This window comes from Augochlora pura, chromosome 1 (genome assembly GCF_028453695.1).
Source record: "Augochlora pura isolate Apur16 chromosome 1, APUR_v2.2.1, whole genome shotgun sequence".
Classification (NCBI taxonomy): domain Eukaryota; kingdom Metazoa; phylum Arthropoda; class Insecta; order Hymenoptera; family Halictidae; genus Augochlora; species Augochlora pura.
The window spans coordinates 12,027,084-12,040,391 of NC_135772.1; the positions used below are offsets into that span (position 1 = coordinate 12,027,084).

The window sequence follows — 13,308 nt, forward strand, 5'->3', positions numbered from 1 at the left end:
GCAACTTGAATTTTAGTTTTTTAATGCAACCAACTGAATTTTTGGTTTCGAATTTCGCAGCTTGAATATTGTGCTTCTAATTTTTCAACCGGAATATTGGGTTTCAAATTTCGCAGCTTCGGTTTCGAGCTTTGCTTAGTTATCGCGCGCTGTTCGAAGCACTGCGCGGTTATGTCTTTTCAAGAGTCAGCCATTCAGACGCATCCCGAAGGAAGCGGGGCGAAACACTCGCGGGACCTACGAAAACGAAACCGATCGAGCCATCGAACTGTGCCACTTGTTCTCGTCGAGCGAGGTGGAGCGAACGGGGAACGTGTCTGTTTTTATGGATTCACAATCAAAATCCTGTAAACCAAAATTGCGAGTGTTACAAGCCGGCAGTCAAACACGATTAACCGCGTGTTCCAGTCACCTGGCACGGTCGTTCCCGGCGATGACGGACGCGGCCGTTTTAATGGGATTTCGATGCGCCCAGGAAATCGCGAATTCGGAGCCGTCGTGGGAAAAATGTTGGAAATAATAGAAGCGCGGTTTCCCGTGAACCCGACCGGGTTCATCTGCGCGCGCGGAGACGGTGTTTTCCACAATTTTCAAGCACTTTATCCGTGGATCGCCGCGTGTTCACTGCGCATAAAGATTTGCATAATCCGACGAGGTATCGGCATGATGGAAATTGCCAGCTGCTAGGCGACCGGTCTTCGTTTTTTCGAGCCAGCCCGGAAACGTTCCTCGATCATTCGCAAAAATCCGTGGCTCACCGTTACTTTTTTCCATTTTTTTGTTCTTTTTCTAAATCGACCTAGTCAATAAAAAGATTATAAAGTCAGCATCGCAGATGCAAGAAATAGCGGCGGTTGAAATATAATGCAGTTACTGCGGTGACGCGGCTTGCGAAAAAAATACGGTAAAGAATATAAATGTAGAGGACAGAAGCTGAATAAAAATGATGTCTCTGTATTATTTATGCCTATGTAGTAAATAATTGTTATTTCTTATTTAAACCTTTATTATAACCCTTTGAAATACCTCTTTAACTGACATGAGCATACGAAATTAACAGAGAACAATTGTAAACGGTATAAATTTTATTAAATTCTAAACTATGATCCATTTTCTATGCACGAGTACTTGACCCTCGAGGATTAAAAACTGATTAATTACAATGACATAAGAAAATTAGTTAATACATACTGTTAATACATCTGTATCGACATTTTGTAAAAATCCGCTGATAAAAATTTCCCCTTCAGTTCAACGGACAGTTCAATGAACAATGTCTGCACGAAGGGACAACATTTTCCCAAAATATTTTAAAAATTGACCATCGACTCTCCGATACTGATGATACGCCATGAATTTTATTGTCAGCATAAAAATGTTTGCACTCGCGCATTTTTTCAGTTATATATTGGACATTGGGAGTTACACAGATTCGAACCGTGTAGACGGAATTTCTGAAAGAGTAAGACGACGCCCCGAGAGGAGCGCTGAGTAGGTGAAAATGATTCGTGAGAGAAACGCTGACTTCGTGAAGGGGATGCGAACTCTAACAGATATTCCGGGAAATGTTGTTAAAGGGCGCTCGAATGTGGGATTAGAACTATCGGACCCGTATAATACCTGGGCGTTCCTACTTTTGTAATAATCTACATTTGAAAGACATTTATCACGCAACAGCTTGAAACGGGCACTTCAACTTTATGAATCGAATAAAGAAAGTAAGTTCTCCATTAACTTTGTTGCGAATCTTATACATTTATGATTTCTGTAGTAGATTAGGAAAAAATTAAGTATACGCTTAGACTGCGGATTTGATACATTTATAATAGAAATGACTACTTAAAATGTCACAATGTAATTACAATAGAACAATTTCGGAACATTGCTATCTTCTCCCGAATTTATTAGAATTATTAAAAGTACAAACATAATTTTTTTTACCTTTTTGTAATCTGAATAAATTGTCAATCGAATCAATATTTAAGCAAAAAAGTGAATTTGTTTTGATTTGTGTAGTTAAATTTAAAAATCGTGGTAACACAGTAGAAACATTAGAACAAGATATTTCTGTTACATAGTGATTAAAAATGGAATTAGTACAAAACTATGATAAGACCGTGTCCAATTTCAAAGCAACGCTGACTGATTCCAAAGCGGATGCAAATATTTCCGAACGTAAATCATCAAAACATTGTACATCTCTATATTTCTGAGTCGATGATTGTTCCTCAAATTAATACGCGAGATAAAATGATCCAACAACGAATAAACAAAACGAGACACATAATGAATAGAGTGTATAATTCTAGTGCGAGAAATTGTGAAACAAAAGCTCGATATTATAAACGGAAGAGGTATCGATTGTTAATATCGGAAAAGAATTTAATTGCATTCCTGCAGTTCTCGCAAACTCGATTTTCGTTTACGTTGCGTGACAACCATCGGAATGTCGCAACCGAAAGGGCGATATTCGCTTTACTTTTTGGAGCCGAAATGATACCGACGAGCAGGTCGCATCAATAGTATATTAAAACCAAGGATTATTCGTTTGACTGAGGCTTTCAGCGGCAGGAAGTTGTTTTCCTATATATATCAAAACGAAAGGGATGAAATTCGGTAGGAGAGCGATCCAATAAAACGCCTAAAAGCGTTTTCATATCCGCTTTGGATCGCGCCGTTCTTCGCCGGGCATCATGAATTTTCTTCGGTTTTAATTGAATCTCGGGCAATCTTTTTTATTACGAGAAGTCGATAGCCAGATGAGATTTCGCCGGGCGAATCGTTTCGGGATGAATCCGGGGGCTCTCCATGACTGGGCGGCAGGCAATCTGGAATCAGACGTGGTCGAAGGAAACCCGTTATTTGCATGCCGCGTCTCAGGGGGATTCCAACGGATATCCCATCGTTGCTTGAGTAATCAAAAAACGTCTTGACTCCCCTGCAATCCGACCATCCACCCACCCCTTCCACGCTCTGCTTCCTTTGTGCGTTCACTTTCCCTCCACCCTTCCCCTGGCCCTTTGATTCCGCCGCGCTCACTCCTGAAGGGAAATTCTTGCCGGTTCACTTACAACCGACTACGTCCCGGTTTCAAAACGCACAATGATAGATCGATGCGTGAAACAACTGGCACAGATAGAGGATGATGAAGTGCACCGCCTTGAATGCTATTTTAAACGGCGGAAACACGTTTAGCGAAAAACGATAGCGTTCGAGAAATGTATTGTACCAGCCAGTAGGGCTGAGGTAGATAACGTTGGGCAACATTTGACGTGGAACATTGTCATATCTTCGTAAAGGTGTAACGGATCTCTACAGGTGAAAGTACCCATTAGATCACCTGATTCAGAGAAAAATACCTTCAGTTGCAATTATTTGAATCAAATGAACAAATAGTATGGTATCAAAGGTTGGTTATATAATATTATCTTCACATGAATTACGTGAACTTGCACTAGTGTGTAAATCACTGTAATTACATACATGTACATGTTTGATTTGCTTCATGTGTTGATCTTATACAACACTTTCATGAGTCATAGAGTCTAATAGAGGATATTAAAATATATATCCTTCTTCAGCAAATAACTGTTCTTATGTTATGACCAGTTTAATACGTTTTTAAAATATCAAAGAAATGAATATTTTATGGACGACATTAATTTTATTTCCTTAATCCCACTTGACAAAGATATTTTAAGAATAAGGGTTTTAGTATTGATATAAGTACTTCATTCCTAACCGTATAAATTGTTTTACTAAATTACAAATTGGAATGGATACCACAGCAACCTAACCATAAGCTTCGGACCTATTACTCGTGTTACGAAACTTGACAATTTCCCGTAGCGAAACATTCCAATTCTCCTCTTATCCGTATAGCCCCCGGTCCCATTCGTTGATCCGGCTGAGGGTAAATTAAAGAAAAACACGGTATTTCTATCGAATCGATGGCGACAGGCCGAGTAATCGGACGTCTTTCTCTCTGTTACAGATACTCCAGTTACAGATGAACGATTACAGATACCACTACATGTTCACCACATTCGTAAGTATTCGTTCCCGTTCACGTTCAATATCGCGCCGTGGAAATTAACACATTTATTTTATTATTTATTAAGTATTATATTATTTATTAAATAACCGCGATGCATTAAGATGAAGCTATAACAATTTCCAAAGGTGTTATCTGATATTTCTCGTAAGATAAATCCTTGGGCTGTGAATCGCAAATCTTTGTACAGTATTAAACCAACGTATAATGTGTTAAGAGCTGCGGGGAAACCTGATGAAGCTCGCTTTAATGCGGTTCGTGAAAGCTAGAACGCTCAACGCCATCAAGCTTCAATTTTCGCGCGCGTACTGGCTTTTAATCCAACTACGAGTAAGAATGTTCGTTAGAATTGACGTTGGCTGTGTGCTTACAAGAAGAGATCCCCCGGGGATTTGATGAGATTTGGTACAGCGATCGAGCTTGTTAAGCTGAATCCGATGATGCCCGTTTTGAGGGTAGACAACTTATAGATTTCGAGATAATTGATGCTGAAATTGTTAATAAAAGGCCAGAAAAACTCGTGAGATAATACTGTAAGATGATAATACTTTAGAGACGAGTGTTTTTACTGTCCACGTATAACGATCACGTCCGAGCGGTGTCTCATTTTAGAATAAAACGTTTCATAATCCTACACATTAAAATGTTCAGCTGTTGTCCGAAGTTATATTGCTGGATTTACATATGTATGCAAAATATGATGCGCAACGAATTTAAATTCTGGATAAGCGAAAAAGTAATTTTTCATTTATAGTTCATAGTTCAGTGTATATAATTCAATCTTATGTCATAGTTTAGTCTTATGGAAATGTGGGCATATTCTATTAAGATATTACTGCTGACTAAAGTACACATTGATCAATCAGCAAGTTAGGGTGAATGGAATCTTCGTCTGTGATGTGGTTGACTTAAATATTTACTCTCTTCCATATTTCCACTAATTTAGAAACATTTAATTCTTGATAGAACAATTATAATAATGAATAGAATTTTTAAATAGGCTTCGCAATACATTTTCATATCAAAACAATTGTTTAAACGTAAAATATTAATTTAAATATAAGTTTGTATCATTTATAACAATATAGGTTGATTACACTGTTCGGAACTTGCCAAAATTACTAACGGTAGGAATAAAATTCTATTTGATGTTTTTATGATTGATAAAAAATATTTCGAATAAAAATTCACACTATAGAATTAAGATTTTAAAATTTTTAAGATTCTAAAATTCTTAAGATTTTCAAATTCTTAAGATTCAGAAATTCTTTTAAATATTTAGTCACGAGTGTTGCCAGTGACAACACGATTGCCGATAAATCAATAAATGGAACAGTCGAGCCTTGAATTCGAAGAAAAATAATTCTCCATGGGAAAATGGAAAACTTTGGGCGATTTTATCGCAGTCGAAAATATACGCGGCGCGGTTTTCATTGCGCCCGTTGCATCCCCCGGCGGTCGATTTCGGCACGCGCTGCATAAACATAACTGCCCCGGTCTGAATAAATCACTTGCCGGGAACGCGGCGCGACTTCCTGCGACGATATCACAATTCGAGAGGGAAATAACGCGGTCGGGACAGGAAAGGAGGACCCAAAAAGAGTGGAGTAAGGGGCAAGGCTGATGGAGGCTAGCTGCTACGAACCGGAAGCCAGCTTTATCTGCCGTCCGGACACCGCGACGCAGCTGTACGACTCGCTGACCCTGTTGAAATCCACATTATTTACTTTAACGATCCCGAGTCGGGCGATGCATCATCCCATAGTAATTATAAATCATGTCCGACCGACCAGCGCTGTTGGTCGAAGACCATGATGTCTGGCCGGTCAAGGAACTGCTGGACGATAATTGCGTCAGCGACAATTTGGCGACCAATTCGCTTCAATTTAAAGACCTCGGTGTCTGAAACAAACACAAATGCGAGCTGACTTTCTTTGACGACTGGTTGCAGGACGGGGGTTACTTAACCTTTTGCCTCGGGTCTGTCACATGACTGAGTCTCGTGATAATAACCTGTTAAGGAAGAATGTTGTTCCGTCCCGTTGGTTCCTTGTTATCAATGTTGAAACGTACACGCAAATGTAGCTACAAAATAAACATTTATATTTTTCTTCTAAGAAATGATTACAATGGAGAAGAAGAAAACGGTACAGCAAAAAGTTGAATATGTATATTTAACGTGAAACAGGTTTCACATTTTCTATTTTAAAATTGCCAATATTATAATGACATTTTAATAAGAAGTAGTTCAATCGTTATCTTTATTCTAACATAAATTAATGAAAACATTCTCTGCGTAATATTTTCCTGAAAGTCATTTCAAAGTTGTAGTGTTTTGGACTGTTTCATTTGTCTTGGCATTAGCTATCGCGTAATGAGTCACCACGTATGTATGCTGAAAGGTGCTTTGCAAATGAGCAAATTTAATACGGCATGAAAAATAACCTGAAACCTTTCGGTACCGACCGCTTATGTCGATAAATTTGGATATCGTCGCGTTGTTAAATGGCCAGCGAGACTGCGTGATAAATAGTCTAATTAATTAATATTGAGTCACGCGAGTCGACAACTTGATCTACGATCATATACACCTGACGTCGTTTATTTTTTCAATTTGCCGCTAATAGAGTCATCGCTTCAACCGCTCCGTCAATATTTACAACTGTCAGCGTCCGTGGCACCAAAACTTTATTACTGCCGCACGGTTTTCTACTAGCGCTTTAATTATGAAACACACGCCCGGTTATCAATCGCGGAACATTTTATTCGGCTGGAGAATAACCTGATTTATGTTCGAGCGAGCGTTAATATGCGAAACACTCTGTTTCCTGAAAATTTCGTTCGTTCGCGTGCACGGAATCGCGGGATTCCGCGTCACAGCGGAACAAGTTTCGAACTCCGCGCGGTCGACATTTGCGCCTTTCAACCGAGACTGGGAAAAATTCTGCTTTCAGGACATCGAAACGTTCGATCTCGAGGATTTCAAGTACAACAGCGTGAACATGACTGCGTTCCGTCTGGTGGACCTCGAGGAGCCAAAGGTGGCTGAAGTTCTTCGGCAGATGGAACGCTTCCAGCCGATTGGTCCGGCGATCCTCAACAAAACCGGAGTTATCCAGGTTGGTGGAAAGTTCAAGTAACTCTTAGGCATGCCTGCCTCGAAAATCGCGGTTATCGGGAAACGCGGAGGCGTACCGAAATTCGTTCGCTCGCCCACCGGAACGGAAAATAATTCTCTGCGTTTACATGAACGGCTGCGTGAACTTTGACCAAGTGCGAGGAGACCTGTGCCAAAAGTACGTCCTCGAAGTTAACCCATGAAAGCGCGCAATAGCACCTAAATACCGAGCCTTGAATTTAACAAAGGACTTAATATGTTCGCTGCCAAGATTAGTTTCGTTGATTATCTTCGTTATTAAACTGTTTTATTAAACGTGCCGTACCAACTTTATAACTCGCTTACATTATTTAGCAAACAGAAGTTTCAGAGTACTGGAACCTTACGCTACGACTTTAGATAGTAAATGTTTTTGCATCTGCAAGAATTTATTTTCGAAGAATTTATAGTTAATGAATTCTTGTCTTGTTTATCGCTCGCAGAATACCCCTGGCCATATTTGTACCAGTGACTGCTAACAATTCAATCAAATCTATCGTATGGAACGAATTTTAACAAATAAATTTTAATACCATTTAAATGGTAGGTTAATGCACCTCTACAAATTTTAAACGACAGTAATATATCTAATTTGCATGATTCGATTAATGAATTCAGTGATCCGGTCGATGAGAAAGCATTAACACCTCTATTCAAAATTCTATTGATAATTTGATAGAATTATAAACATTTTCGCACTACAAGGCAAGGATCATTTTTCAAAGGGAATATCTTCTCGCCATTTTATTATTTGTTCGAAGCCTTCATCCTCCATTATTTCTGACACCCGCTGTTTAATAAAGTTGTGTAGATTTATTTTCCCGCGCTTCAACAGCGCGTCCCGTAGTGAGATTACGCTTCACCTTTGTTCTATCCGCTTTCCCATGGAATCAGGAGGCTTTATCGTGTCGTAAATTACCCACGTAGCTACGTGCTTTTAAATCGATTCCTCCGAGTTCTCGATCGACCTCGTGTACAGGGCATGCTATCGTGAAACGTTCGCGACAGGGAAAAAACTAGTCGCATAACCAAAAAGCTTTTCACAGGATGGAAAACGTATGTTTCAGGCAGAACCAGCTTTAGTGTACGACAGTGTGCATGTTTTCGCGCACGGTTTGGCAGCGTTGGATCGCAGCCACGATTTGCGGCCCGCTAATTTGTCCTGCGAAAAGGAAGAGCCGTGGGATGACGGCTTGTCCCTCTACAACTACATTAACTCCGTACGTACGTTCTGTATACATTCGTTGAAAGGCGTAATTGCTTGGAGACGTGGGAGGACCCGAAAAGTGTCGTATCGAATGGGGCCAAGTCGGGTCGAGTCGGGTCAGGTCGGGTTCCCGAAAGTGTCTTATGATTCGAGACTATCGATATTCCCGGGAATTTGAGATGTAACTCACGTACCAAAAATTCTGGAGAATCTCGAAGCACTGGGGAACCTCGACTCTCTCAAATTGTAAGATATTTTCGTAAAACAACCCCGTCTCGACCGAAATCCTCCCGACAATTTCGAATTCTCACACAGCTCTAGTAATTGTTTATCCACAAAACACTTTATTTCAGAGGATCTCTTCATGTAAAATAAAAATTGTCTGACAAATTCCTGGACATACGAGCCAAGCACAAGTTTATATTTTTCCTTCTCATGATTTTGATAAATTTAAATTGATACAACACACTTTTAATTTCTTTTACTCTTCTCACTATTTCAAATTACTTCTACTACTAATGATTAACATGAAAGAATATAGTAAGCTTTCTTCGAGAAGCCACAATTTTTCAAATCAATATTTATTGACTTCGTATCGTTTTCTAATAATTTATGGTCCACAAAACTGAAGAAACGAATAAAATTTGATAATTATTTTGGTTACAATTTATTTTAAATTCACTCCGGAAAATCATTTTACCTTATAAGAGATATTTTGATCTTGGTCAGCAAAAATTTCACAACTTCTTTCAATTTTTCGTCAGGTGAAGAATAATCATTTCCATGAAGAAGTAACGTGGCAAATGTTTAACACCCTCCGTTATAGTTAATTAATATACAATAAAAGTAGTTTAAGAAATATAAAGTAATATATACACGAGGTGCTTTCTTAGCAAGAAATAATTGGAAAAAAGTATCGCACAGCAAAGGAACCCGTGCACAATACTTCCGAAGGAAACCGTTAAGACCAACGCACTTGGAAACTAAAACCCGGTTGCGTCGAAGTTTCCAAGTTTGCGCGGGTAATTAAAAGAAAATATTGCAGCGACCGATACCCGCTCGAATTATTTGCCCCTCGCAAAGACTTCCATTCGTATCTAAATGAATGGCGATCGTTCGCTTCGATTTGTTCGTTCACCTTCGGTCTTGTTCCCCTTAAGAAATTCAATTAACAGATTGGAAAGTAATTCAAGCGTCGAATTCGCGGCGCAGACGTGTTTTGAATCCGGCTCGTTTCCCTCCCCGATCAAAGTCTAGCGTAGAAATTAAAAGCAACGATGAGGGAGCGTAACAGGAACGGTCAGCTCGAGCATACCTATCGATTCGAGATTCCATTCAACGTTCCGCACGCTAAAACTAACACCGTAGTATGTAGTCTCATTAATCAACCGGCTCTGAGCGCACCGCATGCTTTGGTACGCGCGCAACAAAAGTTGCGAGCTGAAACACGCAGAAACCTCAAGCTCCCGAAGAAATTTCCACTGTGTTTCCACACTCTTGCCTCGGAACTTGCGCACTGTTTATGGTTCACTGGACCAAAATGCTCCTTCCCTCGACGTTTCATCTGGATGCATCAAAACCGATTCTCTGAAGTTTTATGATTCCTATTTACGATAGATCGCAACATTCGGTATTCTCGCAGCATTTTACGATAAGATATAATTTATCTTTTCACCAAGTTATTGCGCGAGATGTTTCCGTTATTGCTAGACAGAGTTGACTGCAATGCGATAATATTTTAACATTCTTTAAATGATTTTGCTATTATGTTACCGCCGAATATTTTCATCCGCAAAAATTTTCGTTGACAAACATAAAAAATGTAAGAATTATCGTGTATGCTTCTTTTTCTACAAAACAACTCTTCTTTGAAACGCTTTTTTTTATAAAATATCTAGTTTACAAAAAGATAAGATGAGAGATTTCATATCTTCCTGTGTGACTGGCACAAATTTGTAACCTATATCTCGAAATTTTATTAAAAATTATCAATGTACTGGCAGAGTACAAGTTTTCTTTTAATTGAGCGTAACTTTATCTGAGACTGTGTTAAAAGTTTAAATACACGTGCTAAGATATAAAACCTACCTTTTTCAATGGAAATCAGAAAAATGACTAAATGTTGGTCTTACATTGGAAAAGTTATTCTCGGTTAAGGAGTATCCGACGATCGATGGTGACCGATGTCAGTGAAAACAGTTTATCTAACAAGTGAAAAAACCACGTACGTGCGACACTCCATTGGGAGGAAATGGCTGAGCGGATCACTGATCATGAAACCGCGGTTCTCTTTTCTCATTCGTCGTATACAGGGTGTATCAAAATCAAAGGCCCGCGATTCTACTACGATTTTGCGCGTAAATTACAATAGGTAGCGCTACTGCGCAATCGCAATACGCAACCGCGATACCAACGCAAACGAAAGATCGACATTTTACGTCTAATTTTGATCACGCAAGATCGAATATCCGAGTAATGTAGATATAGAATAATATATTAGAATAATATAGAATTTCCGAGTAATAACCCATTTTCACGTTAAAATAATTTAAACAATTTCTAAATATCTGAACGCAAAAGAACGCGATATATGAATTCCGCCAAAGGGTAACGAAGCAATACTTTAAACTTACCTATGTCCTATGAAAGTTTTTATATTAATTATATGAAGCAATTTCTAATACGCATTGTTGTCTTCTGGAATAGTGTCATTTGCAAAGCGTACAACCAGTTTGTATGAACCAGTTAATTCTACATATCGATCGCTACGTTATTAGATCGAACTCTTTTCATTAATAAATTTATTTCTGGCTATTCAACAGCACCAATTGATACAGCGACAAAACGTCCACAATGTTAACCAAAGTCGAGTGGCTTTACTAATAAAAACTATATCACATGAGGAGATAAAAACCCTTATAGTCCATACACTTTTTAAAAAATCCATTTTATCTCAAATCTATTTCACAGCAATTAGCTCTATATAATTGTCGATATCGAATTAGTTGCGAACGAATTTACAGTTGCGTAAATCAAGCACAAATTAAGTTGCGTCGTTTTTCATACGTTGTTCGAGATTACTGGACTATCTAGTCGAGCATGACATGGATTTACAACTAAATGGATGAGTTTCTTATTAATAATATTTCCGAAATTTTTCAAATTAATAAAAGAATTCAGAAAATTCATTCCTTGTTCATTATTTCGAACGCGACTCAGAGTCTAAGTGTAGCCCTCTCCTTCCGTCGCACCCCGGAGTGAAGTTCAGCTCGCTGACTCGACCGCGTAGCCCATTGGCTACTGTTTTTCGTTAATAACTCGTAAACAAAGCCGCGGATCACATTTTCGCTAAGGAAAAAATTAATCCAAATAACCTCAGGAACTCCTCGATACCCTTTTGCCGGAGTTCCAATAATTTTGATACACCCTGTATATTTGAAAACAATTCGTTCACAGTAGAAACAGCTTCGAAACCGGGCGATTCGTTGAGAACACGATCCGAGGCGACCATGTTATTGACAATCCGCGCTATTCCACGATCGAAGGTAACCGACTGTCAAAGCGGCGCAACAGAATCGAGTGCGCCGCATAAATTTCACCAATAACGTTCCACGGCTTGGCGTAACCTGTTTTACGAGTGAAGCTCTTTTAACGAGCAGCCGATTCGGGCGACAAAGCACGTTACCTAACGGCGCGCGGCGCGGCGCCTCGCCGAAGCCAGTTTCATCGTAATATGCGGATCGATCATTTCTCTGTCGCCGCATTTTCCACTTATCTTGTACCCACCCGCGTCCAAACTCGTTTCGCGAGTCAAAACTTTACCGACGGAAAGGGAAACTCTTACTAACATGGGATCTACTTTTTTAGAAACTGCAAATCTTTGATTAGAAACATTTTTATTATAATTTCGTACAATTTTTTTAAACATTTTGTATTGTTGTAGTATCGTTGGATCATAAGAACAATCTAGCTTTTGAGACCATGTAGGGACCAAGAGGCCTAACCGCGACGTCAAAGATGGCGAACGGCATCTGCACTTGTCGAGAGTCGTGTTCTCGGTTTCGATATATTTTTGTTAATCATCCTAGTCTATGGTTTTCTAATTTTAAACAACTTTTTATTAAATATGTTTCTACATTATTTTACAACATACGAGAAAATTTATTATGTATACAAATTTGCAAGAAATGTTGTTTTATGCACGACTTAATTTATTTTGACCTTTTGATATTTTTATTACAATAAACAAGGTCTTGAACAAGGTCATTTATTTCATCGATATAAGTTTTGAATTAAAAATGTCGGTCAAATTAATAGGTGCAATAGGTTTAATAGTGATTAATGCTAAATTATCTTTCTTATTTGGTAAATTGTAAATATTTGAAATTGTGGAAATAATTTGGAAAATAATAGATTAGTAATTTGTCGTTCAAATAACATCTTAAATAAACATCAGATAATTCAATGAAAAGATTCAGGTAGTTAATATAAACATTTCGATATAAATATACTTTTTCGAATTATTTAGTACTTATTAGAAAGTTTAGTTTCTATTTTAAAATTACTTTTGAACGACATCATTTTAACGTCCCTCGAACAATTTTGACAACTAACTCGTTCCTTTCAACTTCTAAATGAGATTATTTCTTTCTCGATTTTCACCAGAATTTTCCAAAACCGAGATTCCACGTAGCCCGAAGTTTTAAGCCAGGAAGTCAATATTCCCGGCAAGCGGAGCAAGAAAGCGCGAGTCTCGCATTCCAGACGCCATTATTCAAGGGAGACATTTTCACGCGGAAGGATCCCTCTTTTTTGCGCCTTTTGAACGCGAGTCGGCTGAGAAGCAAAGCATCTTTGCCGATTTCCATCTCGTTAATTGCTTTTGACTTC

General features: G+C 38.7%; 1 protein-coding gene across 1 annotated transcript in view; it reads left to right on the forward strand.

Moving 5' to 3' along the window:
* The window catches only part of LOC144472524 (glutamate receptor ionotropic, kainate 2), a 214,371-nt gene that overhangs the window by 140,661 nt on the left and 60,402 nt on the right, over positions 1-13,308 (forward strand). Inside the window, exons 5-7 of the mRNA XM_078185710.1 lie at positions 3,995-4,048; positions 7,009-7,173; positions 8,279-8,431. Of these exons, the coding sequence (XP_078041836.1) occupies positions 3,995-4,048; positions 7,009-7,173; positions 8,279-8,431 (372 nt within the window). The remainder of the gene's footprint in view (positions 1-3,994; positions 4,049-7,008; positions 7,174-8,278; positions 8,432-13,308) is intronic.